At 46.9% G+C, this 22,196-nt stretch overlaps 1 protein-coding gene across 1 annotated transcript; it reads right to left on the bottom strand.

The window, feature by feature from the left end:
- Window positions 1-10,339: 10,339 nt before the first annotated feature.
- On the bottom strand, window positions 10,340-21,933 carry LOC123138846 (disease resistance protein Pik-2). The gene is made up of 3 exons (XM_044558704.1): window positions 20,845-21,933; window positions 18,678-19,391; window positions 10,340-12,373 (listed from the first exon to the last, which is right to left on the bottom strand). The coding sequence occupies exons 1-3, from the start codon at window positions 21,916-21,918 to the stop codon at window positions 10,340-10,342; spliced, it is 3,822 nt and encodes a 1,273-aa protein (XP_044414639.1). The 5' UTR covers window positions 21,919-21,933.
- Window positions 21,934-22,196: the final 263 nt, after the last annotated feature.

Below are 22,196 nucleotides of genomic sequence, written 5' to 3' on the forward strand. Positions count from 1 at the left end.
GGGTTTGACCAGGGGTGGGGCCCACTGTCAGTGGCTGTGGGTTTAATTAGTGGGGCCATTATCACTGATTAAGCGTGCCACGTCGGCGGTCGCCGGAGTATCGCCGGCGGCGACCATTCCGCACGGCGGCGCGGCTCGGATTCGAGCTAGGGGCGATGGTTTGGCGCGCGGTTTGGCTCATTAGAACGTCCGCGACGCGGCGCGTCCAGCGGTGGCTGTGGCCGCGGCTGGGGTGGCCGGAGCCGACGACGGCGATGGCAAGTGCGGCGGCCGGAGCTTCGGGTTCGAGCGGGGCGAGGCCACAGAGGACGGGAGGGATGGCTAAGGGGCTCACCGAGCTCCTGAAGATGCTAGGAGCACGGTGCCGTGCTCGGTTTCGAGCCTTGCTGGCTGCAGTGACGGCGGCGACATCGCCGGCGGCGTGGGGTTCTCGGCTCGTTGTGAACGGCGGCTAGAGAGGGAGGTAGGGCACGGGGAGAGGGGGAATCGGGTCAAAGGCTCACCGCGGAGCTGCAGGGAGGGTTAGTGGGCTCGGGGGCGCGTCGGAGTGGCCGAATCGACGGAGAAGGGCGCCGGGGCCGAAGCTTGGAGATGATGACGATGGCGGCTGCTCGGGGCCCTTCTGGTCGCGTGAGACGTCGAGGAGGTCGAGGGCGGCACTGCGGAGCTCGGGAGCGCGTCGGGGAGGAGAGGGGGTGGTGGTGGCCGCGGCGAACGGCGTCGGTGGCGACGGGGCTCCGCTCGGTGGAGGAGAGAGGGAGCCAGAGAAAGGGGGGAGAAGGCACGGGGAGAGTGCGAGGCCTGGGAGGGTGCGTGGCGTTGCGGACGGGGTCCAGGGCGACGAGAGGAAGCAGGAGGTGGCCAGGGGGAAGCAGGAGGTGGCCGAGGCCTCTCGGGCGCGCGCCACGCCTCGCCTCTGTTCGTCCTCCTGGCAGAGGAGGAAGATGACAAGGGGGAGGAGGTGGGCTGGGCCGGCCAGATGGGCTGGCCAGCTGGGCCACTGGAGGAGCTGGGCCGGCTCTGGTGGGCTGCACGGGTGAGGCCAGGTAACTTCCTTCTCTCTCTCTTTTATTTCTGTTTTGTTTTATTTAATTTATTTTGCCACTGTTTTGAATTTAAAATAATTCAAACAATGCCAAAAACTCCTCTGAATATTTTATATAGCTAGATGGACTTTTCCAAAAGCTTATAAAATATTTCAGGGGTATTTGAAATTATATTCTAATTATATGAATATAATTCAAATTCAAATAGCTAATGAATTAAATCCAAAGTCCCAAAAATAATTCCTTAAAAATGTTCAATATTTTGGTTGGGACCAGAACCCTTACCAAAAATTATCAAACATTTAAGAAGAGCATTTTGGAGCAATGAATGAGATTTCTAGGGTTTTTGCCCCTCTTTTATTTAAGTTTTTGAGGCTTCCAAAATTCCTCAATTCAAGTTTCGAAAATATAGACATGATGCACACATGAAGCTAGCCTAGAGCATTACCAGAAGCTAGGGATGTGACAATTCACCCCCACTAAACATAAATCTCGTCCCGAGATTCAAGCGTAGGGTAAGGTGAAGGGGGAACGCAAACTAGTATAATCTTAACGATCCAGGGTGCACTTCAGTTGAACGTTGATTCATTCACCATCATTGTCTTGACGTCTTGCTCTGAGAAATCCTGCCAACATGACCTGGAGATAAAGAGACTCTAGAAGGGTCGATCTCCTCGAAGATCGAACAACTCAGGACTAACTCACAGAATGAGACATAGCAACACCTCTCGAGCTGAGAGACGAAGCACACATCTAGAGGGATGGAGTGGAACAAATGATGAGGGTTCACTAGGTAGACAACAATTTCACGCTTAAGAAGGTGGTGAACGGTTGCCAAAGTTGCGAGGAGTTGAGTTGCCATGATACCACGACGAAACATCCTGGAGGAGGGTGATTCGTAGATTATTACCTTAAGTGGCAAAAAGAATTACTTTTGATTCAGAGAACATTGAAACTCTTCATACCAGCCTAAGGCAGTTCACAACGATCGTTTGGAGGGGGTTGGTAGAATGGCATACTCGGACTTGGATGATGTGGATTACCTTGTTGAAAACAACGTAATGGATGAATTTGCTTATCACCGGAAATGGAAGGGACCCATGGTAGAATGGCACATTGGCGGTGTAAGCTGGGAACAAAATGCAAATGCTGGGAATGATTCTGGTAACTGGGGAAGAACCCAACACTAGAGAGTTAATTCACTGGTTGAAAAGGTCATAGCATTGCCGAGGAAACTGAGAGGAATCCCAGTTAGAGCCGATGATAACACGTAGCGCTTGTGCGTGCTCTCAAGAACTTGAGCATTTCCATAATCATCAAGGATTTTACCAACATCCGTGTCAAGGATCCTGACAACACAACTTACTACCATGATGAATGATGATGGATGATGCAGATGCAAAGGAAGATAACACCTTCTCAGATTTCACCTTAGCGAGCCAAGGAACAAAATCTGGATGATCGACCGAGAGACATTTAGCACTCCGCTTCTAATGTTCTCCTTGATGTGCTAGCGTAATCCCATTCATAGATATGGTTTGATATCTAGAACATCAAGTAAAAGGTCGGACTTCGGAATCTCAAAATCCATAGGGGCAACTAGGGAGTAAATCCTACGAAATCCCTATGGGGAGGTGGCCAACTTCCTCAATCAAGATACTACAATAACAGGTCTTCCGGCTGGGTGTGTTGGCCACGACATCCACTTTACCGGTTATCGAGAGACCAATATTATAGTTCTTGGGAAATGTTCCAACCATCATATCTGCCTGAGATTCAGATCTGGTTGGTGTCAGGATATTCCAGACTCATCGAGTCTAGGAAGAAAAATGAAAGTTTGCAACACAATTCGACGAGATGACGTTGCGAGATTCTCGGGAAATGAACTACGATAGCAAGCTCCAAAACATGAGCTGGTTCTGCTACAAACATGTGAACACGTTGTCCAAGACAAGCATGACCACAAAGTAGTCTTATAATAAAACACTACCGAGTTCAGGAGGGGGAACCATCAACGAGGATATCGAAGTCCTTTCATAAGTCCGGATTAGCTCTTATGAAGGAACTCCTTCTCCTTGAACAAATCAATCAGTGGCTTGGTGTGCTAGGATACACATATGGAATGAAGGTTGCAAGTCTTCCAGACCACAGAATACTTCGCACGTGTGCATGACTGACTTGCGATGATTCCAGAGGAAGCAACATTGACTTTCTCGAGTCCACGGCGGCAACTTGCATCAAATGCACATGAACTAGAGGAAGTCACTTCTTACATCCGAACATATGCTTCATGAGCTAGCATGAACAAATGCTTTCAAAAGTTTCCAACACTAGCTTAATGTTCAACAAAATCATGGAGGAGATAAGGATGTTGTCAATGGGCTCAACAACAATTCATCTAGGTTTCCTTTTAAAAGGAATTCCATAGTTAAGTGAACACGGTGATAGCATTGGTCAGACCAAAGATGTAATGGTGTATGCTCGAGGGATCAACCACGAATAAGACAACATTACGAGCATCGTTGGTACTGATTTGATTGACGATAGCCCACACTCAAATCAAAGGATTGATAAGACAATAGGTCCAACAACTGATCACAGGGACCAATCGATGAAGATATCATCTTTCTTCAACACACACTACACAAGAATATCCCTTTGGAACGAACTAAGTCAGGCAAGCTTTTATCTTCCAACTCTCCAAGTTGTTGTCTAGCTTAACCAACTAGCTCAGGGTATCCAACACGGATTCTTGGAGAAGGGTGGTCTACAGGAAAAACCAACTTGATCACGAACTCAACATAGCGGTCAGGTGACAACCTGGTAATACTTCTGAGAAGATATTTGGAAAGTCACGAACCACCGGTATGTTACTAAACTCGAGAACAATCTTGCTTTTGAGGGCAAGACGACATGATCAAATGAGTGAGGACTTGAAATAATTCCTAACTCATTGGTCGAGGAGTGCACCAGAAATAGGGACTAGGTAGCACAATCAATCTTAGGGTGACGATTCAATAATCAACACGCTAAGAATGAGGTTATCGTCCATTTAACTACCAAGCAACAGAGTTGCTAGCAATATTGATTTCAACACCATGATTCATTTGTCGGCATTCCGGTTACAATAACACAGGAACCGAGGAATGAACAATGATGGCAAGAAGTATCACTGTACCAAGAGTTCATAGGATGGTGTGCAATTCCTATAACAATCTCGATATAAAATATGTAATACTCCAAGGTAGAGCAGAACAAAAGCTGGATTAGCAATTTGATCTGCGGAGCACAACTTCTTTGACCCAATCCTGGATATGGAAGAGGTACTGGAGTTTGTTTCTCCTAGTCATTCTGCGATAGAATGGCTTGACGGACCACAAGAGTAATAGACATCGATAAATGAACGCACGCATACTCTTGACTATCAATTGATAGACGAGGGTCAGAATGCAACTAAAGAGAACAACTCAAAGGAACATACGATTTTCTGAGTTGTGGATACATGGGTTGGTATGCCGAACAAAGTTCAACATAATTCTTCCGGATAACCCATGCAGAAAGGTTGAGCTGGCAGAGTCACAATATAGCATGGAGAACTCATAGAGGGCCTGTTGTGATCTTTTGATCCAACAAACTTCTGCCATAATGGTTCATGGTATTTGGAAGAACGATATACCATGGACCTCGAGGACTATCGCAAAGGTTACTAATATACTAAAGGCACTAGCAATTACTATCAACATGAAGTAGGTAGAGTGAATCTCGGGTTCAGAACCCAGGAGTAGAATACCTACTACTAAGTAGCATCACGGAATGCTTTCGAGGATAAAGGCCGGAATCATCACACTGGAACACCAATCATGGCTAAATTACTAGGTGATCCCCTAAGACACCTAGGGTCATAATAATATCTCCAACATATATGTCAAGGTAACGGAGTACCTCAACTCACTGATTAGTGTGGTTAATCTGGCCCATGGGAACATTGAAACGGGAAGAAAGGATTTGCAAATGCATCAGACTACTTAGAAACCTGGGATGACTCGGACAGCATAACGGCTGTAAATGCTCAGAAAAGATTTGAGACATTCACAAAAATGGTGGCATAACCACTCAGAAGCACAATATCAAGGTTCCGAGATCAACAATTAACATACAGAAGTAGTAGGAACTGAAACGAGGCTTAAGTCCAACAATCTATAAGTCTACGGATTAGTAACACGTGATCCTGATAGAAAGAAGAGATAGCCTAGTTCTTAATCCCCGTAGAAGAGAAGATGATGACTCAGATCAGAAGGCCATGAGGTATAAGGAGTAAAAAGAGCCTTACGTTCCATCCCACAATCAATTCCCTTATATAACTAAAGAATTTCTAGACTCAACTTCGACCAGTTTGGCTTGGTAATCCTACAGGCAGTCAAGCTCTGATACCAACGCTGTCAGGACCCCGACTCAATGCCACATCGATCTAGCATGTAACACCTCATATCACTTTGCGGCCTCACGCACGGTATTCCCACGGGTGTCGCCTTACCTTTGCCCGGGACCGTTTGCGCCTTTTGGCACACGTATATGATAGTGTCGCTAGCATCCATATGATAAGGAGCCCGGGCTGACATGGCTAGTCGTAAACCCAAAGTGGCACAGACTTACAGGGACAGGCATCCATGACCCAGCATCGAACGTGTCGGTCATCAGCGAGTGAATCCAGGCTGTAGCACTGGGCTAGCAGGACTCCGGTGAACCGGGCTGTAGCGGGCTAACAGGACTCCGGTATTCATCGCGTGACATTTCCCCGAAGGGACAGACACAGGAACGAAGAAGGACACATGCCGGCCAGCCTAAGTGTTCCGGAGCAGTAGCAAGCTACCATGGCTCGGTGGAAACACTAGGAGACATTTCCCCGTAAGAGAGGCTACTAAAGATAAACAACTAGATGGTCAGATCCCACACATACCAAGCATTTCAATAACATACACACAATATGCTCGATATGTGCAAATACAACATGGCATCACAACATGACTCTACGACTCAAGTAATTTATTCAATAGGCTCCGAGGAGCGAGATATTACAAACATGGGTCTCATGACCCAACAATCAGAGCATACAAGTCAAAGCACAAGCGGAAGCTATCATGTCTGAGTACAGACATCTATAAATGAAAAAGGCTGAGAAGCCTGACTATCTACCAGATCCTGCCGAGGGCACAAGATCGTAGCTGAGGTAACAAGCTAAACGTCGAAGTCCACGCGGAACTACTAGTGAGACCGAAGTCTCTCTGCAAAAACATAAAATAGGCAAACGTGAGTACAAATGTACCCAGCAAGACTTACATCAGAACTAACTACATATGCATCATTATCAACAAAGGGGATGGTGGGGTTTAACTGCAGCAAGCCAGCTTTGACTCGGTGGCTATCCTGAACTACGACTGCAAGTAACTCTTTTGAGGTGGCGCACACGAGTCCACATATTCACCATATCAATACACCACTATGGATCCGCTCCCGTCTCCCTACGAGAACGCCATCCATAGCACTCACGCTTATCTTGCGTATTTTAGAGTATCCACTTTCACTTGTCTATGAACTGATATAAGCAACCCAGAAGTCCTTTTCCGCGGACACGGCTATTCGAATAGATGATGTTAACCCTGCAGGGGTGTACTTCTTCATACATGTTTCCACCACTTAGCGTCTGCACACGACATGTGCTCGGCAGACTTCAAGCGAAAGCCGACGTGGGTGTAGACCACGACCTACCTAAACACTCAAGTCTCTAGTCCAGGTTTATCGCCTATTCGGGTTCCATCCATGAGGAGATCCGGCCGGAGTTTCGCTCACAGCCCCAAACGATGTGAACAGGGTTCCGTGACACCAAACGGGCGCCCGGTATACCCGGCCACGTGCCTACCGCATCACAGCCCACCCCTACGGTCAGCGCTGTCCACGGCCTCCAGCATACTACAAACACCAGAAACTACTTGCAACTCCTGGACAGAGGACAAGGGTGAATAAGAAGTCGAGCGGGGTCATATTTCAGGGCCCAATGTATGGTAGTAGCTGAATCATGGATCACAAACACAGAACTCAGTTCCTGAGGACGGCTTCAATGAGACAACCCACCATGTACTCCTACATGGCCTCTCACCGACACCTTTACCAAATCGTGTTCACACACTTAGCTCACACACAGTAGGACATGTTCACACACCTCTGATTCATCCCCGATGAATCAGACCTGACTCAACTCTAAGCAGTAGCAGGCATGACAAACAAGCATGAATGAGTAGGCACAACAGGGCTCAAACAATTCCTACTCATGCTAGCGGGTTTCATCTATTTACTGTGGCAATGACAAATCATGCAAAGGATAAAGGGGTTCAACTACCGCAACAGGTAACAGATGAATCGATGTTGTCCTAATGCAGTAAAAGAGAGCAGGAGCGAGAGAGTGGGATTTTATTGGAATGAACAAGGGGGTTTTGCTTGCCTGGCACTTCTGAAGATAACATTGAGTCTTCATCAGTGTCAACGATCACATCATCGGTATCACGTCTATCGAGAGGGAACAAATACCGGCAACATAGAAGGGAACACAATCAATGCAATGCACAATATGATGCATGATCATGACATGGCAAAATGAATGTGTTTTGGGCTAATGCAACTAGCAACAGGTTAAATGAAGTTGGTTTGAATACAAGATTCAAATTCAAACTCCATATGTGATTATTCAAATGCCATTTAAATGATTTGTGCTAAACAGCAGTTATAAGTTGTTCTAACATGCATGAAAATGGTACAGATGGATTCCTTGAATTTTTCTGATAATTTTTCATATATAAATTATTTAATTTGGAGTTACGGTTAATTTTCTATGATTTATTGAAGTTTAGGATATATTCTCGAATTATTAAATCATTTAAGATTTATTTAAATTTCAGAAAGGAATTATTGCGTCAGCATGACGTTGGCATGACGTCACAGGTCAACAGGGGCTGGTCCGGTCAAACCTGACGTGTGGGGGCCACACGTCAGTGACACAGGAGCTAATCCCGGTCAAACCCAGCGCTGACTGGGGTTTGACCAGGGGTGGGGCCCACTGTCAGTGGCTGTGGGTTTAATTAGTGGGGCCATTATCACTTATTAAGCGTGCCACGTCGGCGGTCGCCGGAGTATCGCCGGCGGCGACCATTCCGCACGGCGGCGCGGCTCGGATTCGAGCTAGGGGCGATGGTTTGGCGCGCGGTTTGGCTCATTAGAACGTCCGCGACGCGGCGCGTCCAGCGGTGGCTGTGGCCGCGGCTGGGGTGGCCGGAGCCGACGACGGCGATGGCAAGTGCGGCGGCCGGAGCTTCGGGTTCGAGCGGGGCGAGGCCACAGAGGACGGGAGGGATGGCTAAGGGGCTCACCGAGCTCCTGAAGATGCTAGGAGCACGGTGCCGTGCTCGGTTTCGAGCCTTGCTGGCTGCAGTGACGGCGGCGACATCGCCGGCGGCGTGGGGTTCTCGGCTCGTTGTGAACGGCGGCTAGAGAGGGAGGTAGGGCACGGGGAGAGGGGGAATCGGGTCAAAGGCTCACCGCGGAGCTGCAGGGAGGGTTAGTGGGCTCGGGGGCGCGTCGGAGTGGCCGAATCGACGGAGAAGGGCGCCGGGGCCGAAGCTTGGAGATGATGACGATGGCGGCTGCTCGGGGCCCTTCTGGTCGCGTGAGACGTCGAGGAGGTCGAGGGCGGCACTGCGGAGCTCGGGAGCGCGTCGGGGAGGAGAGGGGGTGGTGGTGGCCGCGGCGAACGGCGTCGGTGGCGACGGGGCTCCGCTCGGTGGAGGAGAGAGGGAGCCAGAGAAAGGGGGGAGAAGGCACGGGGAGAGTGCGAGGCCTGGGAGGGTGCGTGGCGTTGCGGACGGGGTCCAGGGCGACGAGAGGAAGCAGGAGGTGGCCAGGGGGAAGCAGGAGGTGGCCGAGGCCTCTCGGGCGCGCGCCACGCCTCGCCTCTGTTCGTCCTCCTGGCAGAGGAGGAAGATGACAAGGGGGAGGAGGTGGGCTGGGCCGGCCAGATGGGCTGGCCAGCTGGGCCACTGGAGGAGCTGGGCCGGCTCTGGTGGGCTGCACGGGTGAGGCCAGGTAACTTCCTTCTCTCTCTCTTTTATTTCTGTTTTGTTTTATTTAATTTATTTTGCCACTGTTTTGAATTTAAAATAATTCAAACAATGCCAAAAACTCCTCTGAATATTTTATATAGCTAGATGGACTTTTCCAAAAGCTTATAAAATATTTCAGGGGTATTTGAAATTATATTCTAATTATATGAATATAATTCAAATTCAAATAGCTAATGAATTAAATCCAAAGTCCCAAAAATAATTCCTTAAAAATGTTCAATATTTTGGTTGGGACCAGAACCCTTACCAAAAATTATCAAACATTTAAGAAGAGCATTTTGGAGCAATGAATGAGATTTCTAGGGTTTTTGCCCCTCTTTTATTTAAGTTTTTGAGGCTTCCAAAATTCCTCAATTCAAGTTTCGAAAATATAGACATGATGCACACATGAAGCTAGCCTAGAGCATTACCAGAAGCTAGGGATGTGACAGTACTGCAGCTCACTTCGACTGAAGCTACGGATTCAACAAGCCCTCTGGTCTTGGTAATGCCCTGGACAAGTCAAGAGTCCCATTTGATTGTGGCAAGCGTCATCTCGTGGCTGGCCTGGCTTCGTGGGGAACATACAGAGTTGCCGGATAATAAGTTGAAAGGGTCGACAACAAGTCCAGATCTCGGTAGAACTGAAGTCCAATCAGGTAAGGAGGCATATGCATGACACTTGCCTTGAGTTGGAGTTGACAAGAGTAGGACAAAGCTTGAGTTTGGCGGTGGTATTGGATTTCGCTCGATTTAGTTGTCCGAAATAAGTAGGCAGGAACATTTCGTGAGCGTGGATATAATAAAAAAGAAAATGGAAAAGGCAATTTTGCATAGTTGTTGTAGAATAAGAAGAGAGGATCTGCACCTTACAATAGAATAATCATATGTATGCAAATCTGAGGTGAAAAACACTGGAATATTTATTAGCTATTCCCATGAAGTAGTACGAGTAACTAGGAAGCACATAATATCGTCAGCATGCTTACAAAGGAACACACACACACACACACACACACACACTAAATATTTTTGACACATAAATAAATACGGGAAACAGTTGAGGTGTTACAGACTGGGTGGTGAGAGGAAACTCCTAAGAATGCAAGGAGCACAATACCCGCTGTGGAAAGACAGCAGCTTGAATCAATCCGCTTGACTCTTGAGCTTCAGAATGGGTTGGTTTGTTTTCCCAGCAAACTGGGCTCGCAAGCCATCCATGAAATTTTTCGTGGCACCGCTGAGTACAACTTCCTTCAGGCTTGGCAGAGATGGTAGTCCAGAAAACATCCAAGCTTCTTTCTTACTCGAATACCAACTGAATTCCTCAAGCTTATTTGTCTCTGCTGCGCCTTCAAACTTGACTAATTCGATGCCACCCGGGAGATCCAGCGCCAGCACCTTGAGGCTTGGAAATGCATTCCCTTGGAAGCTCAAACATAGCCTTTGACCAACGAACGACCCACCCAGCAGACGTAAGATTGCCAGGTTTGGTAGCCCGCCAAGGACTTGTAGCGTGGTATAAACCTCCTCCTCAGATATGCAGCTGCTCCGTAGCTCCATCTTCACGAGATTTCTGAGCTTCATGATCCATGCCGGCAGTTTGACCAAGTTGCCGTACAGCTTGAGGCTTTGAAGGTTCTTTGGAGGCTCGGACAGGTCATCGTCATCAAAGCAGCCAGATAGACCCGGCTTCCCCTCTGACCGCACAAACAAAGATTCCAGGGATTTGAGATTGGCGATGGTCGAACAGAAGTTTTTGCAATTTTTCTTGTTCAGACCAGTCACTCTTAACTTACGCAACTCGGTAAGATCTTGGAGCTCTTTAAGAATGGCATTTTCTCCGTCGATATTGACAACACCCACCGTGTGCAGGGACTTGAGTTTCCCAGTTCCTCTCGGGAATTTGACACCAGATGGATCTATCCCCATAAAGTAAGCAGGCAACCCGGCACAACCATCTCTTGTAAGCACGCATAAGAAACGCCGAAGGAAAAACAGCGAGTACCAGAGGACAACTAGTAAGTTAACCAGGAAGCAAAAGAGGCGAACTAATACAAAAATCACCGGAAAGCAGCAGCAGCAGCAGCAGGTGCTTATGAGGATCTTCTGGCAGCTGCATTTGTTCAATCGTAAGGGTTTGAACTTGCTGTCAAGGATAGCCTGCTCTATGCGTTCCTCGTCAACCCATCTTCCTGTTCCCTTGTCATCATTCCTTGGTACAAAGCCCACCTGGAGATAACTTAACTTGTCAAGCTTGACAATTGTTCTTGGTAGATTTATTATGCATACATCTCTTACATCCAGTGTCTGTAGATGCCTCAGATTACCCAGTGAATCTGGAAGGCGTAAGCGCCCATCACATCCTCGTAGAGAAAGGTAAATTAGGTGAACAAGCTTCCCAATCTGATGGAGGTGCTGATCTGTCAGACCCTTTGTGTCTTCCAAGTCCAGTACTCGGAGTAATCTCATCTTAACAGAAATGAAATATTCCTCCAGCACTCCAAATACTGTCAGTGATCTTAAGTGAGACAAGTCCAGTGCACTCTCAAATACATCTTTGTCTCTTCTCCACCTGCTGCTTATAGCAAGGTGACGGATTTTGCCTTGGGTGCTCAAGTCACATCCTTCCTCCAGCGTAAAAACAAGATTTTCCTCTGTTGCCCTTGAGATTGCAATGTCACGGATGAGATCATGGACGTCCAAGAAACCGTTCCTCCCACTTGCAATCATATCTCCTTGTAATGGTCGGACCATACTCCTGCTGATAAGCTCGGTGATGTAGCTGTTCCCGGTTTCAACTGCAGTCTTGTCACGTATTCGCCTTGAGTATCCCTCTGCAATCCAATGCCTCACCAAACGAGACCATCTGATGCGGTGGTCTTCCGGAAAAATGGATAAATACAAGAAGCAAGCCTTGAGATAATAAGGTAAACCGTCGTAACTTGAAGCAAGGACTGTCTTTATCATCCCAAGCTCTTGATTCATCTCTAGCTCTGCACTTATATGTCTGTTCAAATTCCTCCACTCTACAGCAGTCTTAGGTTTGCTTGCCAGGAAGCTACCTATGGTGGATATAGCAAGAGGAAGGCCGTCACACATCTTCAGTACAAGATTTGCTTGCTCAGTTAGGCCTGCAATGTCGCCATAAGTTTCCCTCTCTTTAGCATCCTTGAATACCTGTTATTCATATGATTTAGAAAACCAGGTGAGATGATATAGCTTTTCATATGACATTTCTTCTACTTTGGCCTGCTTATAAAGTTCATTCTCTTTTGTAAACACTAGCAAAGTACTCCCTATGTAAAGAAATGTAAGAGCCTTTAGATAACTATCTAAACACTATTATATTTCTTTACGGAGGGAGTACTCACTTACTGCATATAATTCATTTTTAAGAGAAGAAATGCTATGCCAGTACAAACATCTCGTTGCCATTTTTTGTTTCGAGTATACAATTGTGACGTATAGTGTTCTTCACTATCCAACACACGGAAAGATGTTTTTTTTTAACACAGTACAGACGCAAGCGATCATATACATGCGCATACACTCACCCCTATGAACGCACACACGCACACTCTACCCCTATGAGCACTTCTGAAAGACTGAGCCGGCATATATCATCTTGAAATTTACGAAGTCACCGTAGGCACCTCGTCGTCGACGGGAACGTCAAGATGATTATGTGTCCTTGTTGTTGGAGGAATATTCGTTTCTACACAACAGGGTTGGCACCGTGTGTGGTATTTAATTCGTTTCTACACAGCAGGGTTGACACCGTGTGTGGGGACGCAAACGTTTGGTTCCTGGGTGTATCTACACCATACATGGATTCTTCTTTTAGTAATTTAACAAAAAGTCAAAAAATTCTGAAAATATTTTTGAAATAAACTTGACCTTCCATTGTACTTGTGAGAAAAATTCCACAAAAAGAAAAATCCTCCTTTGACTTCTTTTTTTAAAAAAAGTCAATTTTTTGGTCAAAATAGTGTGAATAGTGACCAATAATAGCAAATAATTTTTGTTTTTTTTGCACTGAAGTCAAAGTTGCTTTTTTTTTCTGTTGAAAATTTACATACTAGTGCAAAAGAAAGTCAAGTTTATTCTAAAAGAAACTTCTGAACTATTTTGATTTTTTGTTTAATTATTAAAAAAATCCCCGTATAGGGTGTATATACAACCAGGAACCAAAGTGTATTTCCCCCGTGTGTGGTACTTAATATCTGCACGAGTTCAATGTGTAAGTGCGCGTCTGTTGAGATTCTCATGCCGAGTATTCATTTTTCGAGAAAGTCCATTTTAAACTACAGATTATGATGTCTAATCAGATTTAAATCCTGAACTTTGAAACCACCCATATTAAAACTGAACTTTATAAAACAATTTAACTTTAACCCTAGCCCGGTTTTAGACAGTGATTTGTATTTCAACATTTCTGAAGATTGTGAAAATTTTATAGATAAAGGGAATCTTAACAGCGATATGGCATGCTCAATTATCTCTTGACCTAGCCATGCTAGGCTTTATAACAATTGCGGTCCTCTAAAAAATATATATTAAAATAGTGGAGGATACCATAAAGTAAGAACCGGGAAAAAAATCATCACCCAATATTTCTATATGAAGACACAAAAAATAAATGAATTTCTCTTGTTGTTTTTGCACATGACATGAATAATCATAATTTTAGGTATGTTATCATTCCTTCATCCGAGAATCCTTATATGTTTTGAAAGGCCCAGAACGCAAAACCACTTTTCCAAACCGGTATATGGTTCGTTTTGAATGGTCTGCGAAAGTCTAGGGTTTGATTTAGGCGATCTTATTTCTCAACGTTCAAGTCAGACCAAGCATAATAGTTTCGGGTTTAAAATGTACTTTCCTCTTTTATTGGGTTACTCTCGTGTGCTTCATAACTCATTAATTTCCTATTTTTTCTATTTACTAGGTAATTGCCCGTGCGTTGCAACGGGAGAACACATTAATGTATTTATGGGTGATATATTTAGGTCATGCTTTCAATAATAAATCAACCAATAGCTCTTTACCATCCTATTGTTACATTATAAAACATGTGCAATACATGTATTAGTTGAAATAGACACGCATTGCTATGGAGAAAAAATATATCATCACCGAAATGCAAATTTCTCATTTCCTAATTAATCCGAGGCAGCTTGTTCCACCATGAACTATCTTTTCACTCAAAAACCAACAAAACCTACTTTAGTGTTACAATCAAATGGCATCAAAGTACTAATAAAATAGTCGTCCTTCATATCTACTTTCTTATGCATTGTCGGTGCACAGTATATGATAAAAAATACAACATTATTGAACTCCTTGTGCATATTTGAGTCAAAAGATGGAACCACAGTAAATATCCAATTCAAAGGCAAAGAAGATACATAATTTAGTTCACCGTATATCTGCTTGAAAAGAATAGTCATGGTTAAACTGTACAAAACATTGCATCGCCGCTTCTGTAGTTATGCCCACTGTGATAGTTTCTCTTAAAAAAAATGAAGAGCAACTTTTCTGGAGAGTCTACGTAGGGGCTACATGCACTCTCAAAGGTCACCGCTGAACACAGTATATTCCTGGGCTTCCTTTCATCTTCACACAACTCATCAACTTCATGTTTTTCTCTGTGTAGCTTACGAAAAGAATTAGTTTAGCAATATTCTGACTTCGGCCTAGAGCACCAACTTCCCTCTTTGCTGAAAATTTGAGAACGACCAAATAACATTAGAATAAGTTATTTTAAATTACCCAAAAAATAGAGATAGGGTGCGTGATGTGATTTGTGACTAAGAGGCATTGAAAAGCATTTTTGCACCCGAAAAAAAAACATTTTTGCATGCTCAAGGCGGACATGAACTGTTCAAACAACCTATGGAAAGAACAAGAACTTGCTAAATAATAATAGTAGTAACAAAATATGCATATAATAGATATGGGCATACCAACCTCAAAAAAAAAAAGAGATATGGGCATACCTTGATTACTGACATATAAGTGCAGCACTAATTATGCAGTGGGTAGTTTTGAATGCGATGCACTAATCCTCGTCTGGAGGATGATCTCCTTTAGTCTCGCGTAGCCACCGATTGTGATACACACACATCACGAATATAGTTTATGAACTGTGCGTAGCCTCCATGGCATGTAGAGGTGCTACCGATTGTGATACACACACATCACGAATATAGTTTATGAACTGTGAACTTGCTCTTGCGCGGACAAGATAGCACCTACGTATTCCCACATAGGTTTGTGAAGCTTAACCTCCGACCAGTCGCAAATCAGCTCGTGCTTCCACACAACTGCTGACACCGGAGCTCTCCACACAAAAGTATTGTGATTATATTGGAAAAAGGAGCAGCATGTTCATGCTGTTTCTAATATAACTGAATATAAATAGAATTAGCATGGTCAATGGCAGATTGAATTAGCTAAACAGACAGCCACATCTTTCCGAATCAACGAAGATTGCATGGCCGGAACGAAGTGCTCATGAAAATTCGCACCATCGGACATGGATGCTCACCTTGGTCTATGCAAAATAGGCTCCACCGGCAGCGGCTAGGACGAGGCAGGGTGGATTCGCCCCGACGAGATTCCGCACAACCGCGTTGGATCCTCGCGTGGGCAGGAACACCATGTTGGTCAGCCCGGCGCCGTGCACGACCAGCATGACGTTGCAGGTGTTGGCCAGCTCCGCGGACGCTCGTGCGTGCCCTCGCAGACAAACCTCGAACCCAAGCTTCTACGCAACGCGCACGATCTCGTCGGCGTTCACGAACCGTCGCGTGTTGGCGCGGGCGATGAGCAGGACCTGCGGGCGGGTGGCGGCGGCTGGCACGGCAAGGCCGCGCGGGAGGCCGTAGGTGCCGCGCATGTGCTGGCCGGGTGAAATCGACCATGGAGTAGGCATGGGGCGTGCAGAGCGGGTTGATGCCCACCTGGACTGGACTTGGCGGAAACAGCATGTGCGGTTGGTGGCGGCGAGGTCGTAGTTGGAGAGGCTATTGAAGACCAGAAGGAACTTGCCGATCCACCACATCTGTAGATCGGAGACGAGGAACCGCACCTTCCCGCCGTACTGCTTCGCCATGGGGATCAGCAGCAGGATCGCGTCTGTGTACGCGTGCAAGTAGTTGCCCGTGTACCTGCGGTCCGAGAAGAGCAGCGCCAGCACATCGTGCCACACCGTGCACTCGTCAACACCGCCGGGGAGCGTCGTCGTGGATCGCATCGTAGTGTTGCAGATGAAGCGCATGACATTGGCGTCGACCTTGCGGCGGTTATGGCCTGACACACCACTCCTCGGCTTGGGGCGCGCCCACCAGGTGACCGTGCCGTTGGCATCTTCACCTTGGCGTATGTAAAATAGCCTCTTCTGGCGGCGGCTGGGACGAGGCCGATCGATTCATTCCCAACAAGACTTCGGGCGGCCATAGCTGGATCACAGGACGGTCGTCCTCCTTGGCATCGGATCATGTGGCGGTAGGGGAGGAGGGAGGAGGTAGGCGATGTCTTAGGCGGTGGCGGTGGCGGCGGGGAAAGATTAGGCCAGGACGGGAAAACCAGCGCTTGTTGTTTCCGTTTTTTTAGAGAAAAATCGGGAAAACCAGCGGTCGCGTGGGGAGGGGGATCGACGAAGGGTGGGTCGACGTAATAGGGGAGACGGAACCTTCCGTCTCTTTTAGGTAGTATATAGAAATACCAATTGATACGATCAAAAAAAAAAGTATATAGAAATACCAATTGATTCTTGATGGTCAAATACTTACAATTGAAAATAAGTTAAGCGGCAACACTTTTACTAGGCCTATCCAACAATATTACTTTCACAAAGTAAAAAAAAGTGTAATTCCAAATATTACTAATGGCTTTTTTGCGTGTGGAAAAAACCAAGTACACTAATGTCGAAAGTTTGCAAATGTCCAATATATGGACCCCACAAAGACCAACACTGAATGTACATAATATTAGTCCACGGGACAATATAAAACCATAAAGCTACATATACATTTACATGAAAATGAGAAGTGACATAAATTTGGGCTAACTACAAAGAAAAATAGACTCTCTTTGTTCTAAATGTAAGGTGTGTTTTTATTCGTTAAGAGAAGAGAAGCTTTTGAATGAAATAGGGGTGTAGGGCATAAAGTTGCAGTAACCCAGTAACATGGATTGCTTCTGAGTAAAGGGACATAATCATGCGAGTAAGACCAACACGTGTCTCAGTGAAGCACAAACTGAAATTGTTTTGTGTTTCCTAGTTATACGAAAAAGATGTGTCGTAGTTTAAAAGGAAAACGCTATCCTTAAGCCGATGGATGCACTTGCAGCGTCTGACGCCTGCATAGTCGTCGGATCAATCTTGATCGAGCGCTCATGCTGGCCACAAATCTTGTGCGACCAATCTTTTTGCAACAATCGTATTGTTTCAGAAAGTTTCTGCAATAGAGGTCTTGTTTTAGAAATTAAAAAAAAGATTCAGTAGTGAAGTTTTTTTTTCCAGCAATAGGGTCTAGTTTTAGAAAGTTTCTGTAACAGAGGTCTTGTTTTAAAAAAAATGGTTCGACTGCGAAATTTTTTTTCTTCTATAACAGGGGTCTGCTTCAGAAACATAGCTCGGGTTGCAGAAAGCGTTGGAGGAGCGCACGATGTTAGAGCGTACGGGGCCAAGTATTGCAACACGAGCATGTTTCAGAAACATAGCTTCAGTTGCAGAAATCGTCAAAGGAGTGCCCGGCATGGGAGCTCGTCGCCGTCATGCTAGAGTAGAGGCCGCGCAGTGAGCTCGATTTGCGATCCAAAGCATCTGACGCGCGATATGGTGCGCCATGGTGTTGCAGAGAGTTCAATTTAGTTCCTGCACACTGGCGGCGGGTTGATTTTGGTGGCGGGTTGGTGACGGACGTCGTGCTGGGCGCAGCTCTGTGGGGGCCGGGGGCAAGTTTGTTGTATTGTTTCTGCAACAACGCACATGTCGTTACGGGAATAATGAGGGGTGCATGCGGGACGCGCACACTAGATCGGACGGCTGTCCAGGCGGCGGATAATTTAAGTACATCTGCCGGCGGACACGCACACTAGATCGGAGGGCTAACAGCTCAGGAATAAACGGCTGTCCAGGCGGCGGATAATTTCAGTACATCTGCCGGCGGACGCGTAGCAGCGCCCATTATAAAATTTACTCTGTAGTGCCTTATATATAATATGGTAACATAAATACATTTGTACAGGACCGCATTTCTCAGTAAAATATGTTTGGAAGGTGTCTTTACTACGGCCATCTTGCAAAAAACAACAGATGAAAATAAATTAATTCAAAAAATGATTTGTACGAAATAAGGCTGGATTACCCCACCCATCAGTATAATATTTGTATGCAAGAAAATATGAGGCATCTTAAAAACAAAATAGTTCGAAGTAATGCTTCTACTATGTCAGATGTCTTGTATATTACCTTTTTTTCAAATAGGCGGAGAGCATCCTCATCACTAAGAAGCTCGAGATTGTATATCTGGCTTTCTATCTGCGAACATGACTCGGCAACATTCAGTTTCCGAGTGGTGACAATGATCTTGTTGGCAGTATTTTCTCTTGATGGCAACAGCTGCTTTATCCATTGCCAGTCTTCGATGGATGATAGATCGTCAAAAACAATGAGGCATTTCTTGTTCGATAAAATCTCTGCCAAAGTTTCAACAGTTTTTTTGTTTTCCGTTGTTTGAGTCTCCTCTCCATTGTCATTTTGCTGTCCTTCAGGCTTTTCTTTGTCTCCATGATAATCCACTTTCAATTGCCGTTGCAAGTCCTCATGAAATTCTTGATGGCTTAGATGGTTCAGAGAATGCGGCACTGTGAACCAAGCGCGCCTCTGAAATCTTTCACTGAGTTCTTGTTGGTAGAGACTTGTTACAAGAGTAGTCTTCCCAAGACCTCCCATTCCCCAAATGGTGATCACCTCGCCAGGTTGACTGAGTAACTCAATAACTGTAGCTTTTGCTGCCACCCGGTTGATAAGCCGATCTTCCTCCAAAGCGGCTGCCACTGCACTGGCACTAGTGAGCTTCTGATCTGCGTGCTGCTGTTCCTCACGAGGAGCTTCTTCAGCACTTGTGATCTCACCATTTGAGCTGGACTCGGCCTTGTGACCTCCTTTGATTTGAGCCTCCACCTGCACACAAGTTCAGCCAAATGGATTAATTTAGGCGAACTAAGCTAACTGCTAGGCATCTAAATAAAAATAAATACTGCATATTGATTCATCGACATAGTATTAATTTTATTAGTTCATATATGGTACATGCGGTGACACAGGGGCTCGACCGACCCCCCCTCTCCCGTCCCGACTCGGGGGCGACTAGGGTTAGCCCCCGCCGCCACCCCCGCTCCCCCCTCGCAGCCACCGGAGACGACCGCCGGGAAAGCCCGCGCGGGCGCCGGGGAAGGTGGCGGCGGGGTATTCGGCGCTCCTTCTTCGCGGAGGCCCTCGGATCCAGGGCGGCAGCCCCTGTTGGCGTGGCGGCGCCGTCGTGCGACCGGTGGCGTGCGCAGGTGGACGGCTGGCCTGAGGGCTCGGCCGTGAGGATGGCGAGCCGCAGGTGGTGGTCGAGCGCGGCGCGGAGCTTCCCGTGCCAGATCTTAAGGTATTGCCCCCCTTCCCTCCATGCTTCCCCTCCCAGCCCCCGTTTTGACTGTGGATCTTGCCGTATCCGCCTCCGGTGTGTTTTGGTGGAGCAGATCGGGGTCCAAGGGAAACCTTGGCCGCCTTGGCTAGCCGGCAGCGGCGACACCGCCTTTTGGCGCCGCTTTACTCCTTGGGGGCGCTGCTGAGGACACCATCTCTCCACTCCGACCCATGTCCGGGTGAAAGCCTAAGATCCGATGCGGATCGGGCGTCGGCGGCGCCTCGTGCACCGTAACCTTCCTGAAGGCGGCGCCAGGGACGTTGGGTTTGGATGGGAGGGTCTGCAGGTGAGGGGTGGGGTGTGCTGCCTCCCTTTCATCGTTCGACGACTTGAAGCAATTTTCTCCAACCAGTTGGGCATATTCCTGTGGCGGTGCAATCTGCAGGCACTTCCCAAATTGAGGGGGTCGCCCGGTGGTCACCTAGCGAAGCGAGGACGATATTATTCCAGCTCTCGGGTGAGCTTTCTCTGGATCCTGACGGTACGGCGCCACGAGCCATGGCGAGGGGGTAGGGACCCCCTTCGGTGCCAGAGAAGGAAGATGTTTGTTTCCTCCTTCCCGAAGTGCTTCTCGAGCAAGGTTCTTCCTCGACGGTCGGTGTTGTCTGCTCTGTTTGTTCAGGCCTGTTTCTATGATCCTAGTGTGGAGTGTGCTGCCTCTTGCAAGTTGTTTTGGCAGCTTGTTCTCGCGTAGATAGGATTTGCTTTCCAGTTTCGTCCCAATTGTACCAGTTTCTGTGGCGTGTAAGTTGGGTTGTAACCTCGGCCGGTTGTTGGCTTTGTTAATTCAAAGCGGGCTCTTCGCGAGCCTTCATTCTAAAAAAATAAATATATATGGTACATGCCTATCTATCACCTTGTTGCATTAATATACGAAAAAATAACATTCGATTATCTAAATTAAGATGAAGAGGAGGTATGTTACTAGGATTTGATTACCTTGTGCTTGTGGTAGAAGACATACAAGTCCTTGTCGAATGACCATTTTGGTTCAATCTCCGCTACCGTGTACGGCTGCTCAGTGCACAATCTTGCAACTTCAAATTGCTGCGTGGACACAATGATCTGGCTCCCGTTCATGCTTGGGAAGTATGTTTTGATCCAGTCCCACTCTTCTATGGTATGCACATCAGCAATAACAACCAAGTACCTCTTCTCCGTCACATACCGATTAAACTCATCGACCAAACTATGATCTAGTGCCGACATCTTCTTCAGAACTGTCAGTCCAGTGGCTGTTCCTCCTCCTTGCGTAATTGCTTTACCAGATTCATCACATGAATCTTGGTAAAACTGCCTCACCATGCTGACAAAGAGGTCATTTGGGTTGAAGGGATGCATCAGCCTTACCCAGGCTCGGCACTGAAACTTACCTTTTACTTCTGGCTTATCATAGGCAGCTCTGATGATAGATGTGACCCCAACATCGCTGCTTGCTCCCCACACCGCGATCACCGACCCATGGCCATCTCTGGTGATCAGCTCGGCAAGATCCGCCTTTTCCTTTTCCCGGTGAAGCGCAGCACGTGTTGTGGCTTCAGCGACGTGAAGTATCACCTCACTGCTGATGGTGGCAGTGGCAGACGATGGCTGCCCAGATGATTCCTTGATGAGGCGGTAGCGCACGTTCCTCTGGCCGATGTCCTCCACCTTGGTTCTGAGCTCCTTCATTTCCTTGGCCACAAAACGCCGGTCAAGCAGCCTTTGGGGGATACACCACCACGACTGCTGATGATCTAACCTGACGGCGAAGTCCAGGAGGCAGTCCTCGACGTCGTATGCCACGTCGCGGACTTGCTTCACCCAGATCTTGACCACCATGCTGCTGCCTTCTCGCCCCTCCTCGTGTGCACACATCAGGAAGCCCTGCATCATCTCGAGCTCACCCGTGATGAAGGCCTGATCACGCCGTACTCCCAGCTGCAGGGCCACCTCCTCCGCCAAGGCAGATTTGGCGTAGCTAAGCGCTCCGCTCAGCACGGACTTGCCCACGCTCAGCACCGTTGCCTCCATTTTCGCTTAGCTGGTGTCTGGTGGGGGTTTGTTTGTGTCAATAGGTAGTGATGGCGTGCACATTATAATTAAGGCTGTGGCTGCATCATGCATGTACAAGCACAAGATAACAAATGAGAGATTAGAAAAGAGGAGCTCGGCTGGAAGTGCGAGCTGAGCACGTTCGCAAGTTGGCTTTGCTTTGCTCTAAGCATCTAACGAGACGGAGAGAGAACATAGTTTATCCAACGGATTTAGTAAATTTTCATTTACCGCACAGCGCTATTTAATCTAGAGTA

This window comes from Triticum aestivum, chromosome 6B (assembly GCF_018294505.1).
Source record: "Triticum aestivum cultivar Chinese Spring chromosome 6B, IWGSC CS RefSeq v2.1, whole genome shotgun sequence".
Classification (NCBI taxonomy): Eukaryota; Viridiplantae; Streptophyta; class Magnoliopsida; order Poales; family Poaceae; genus Triticum; species Triticum aestivum.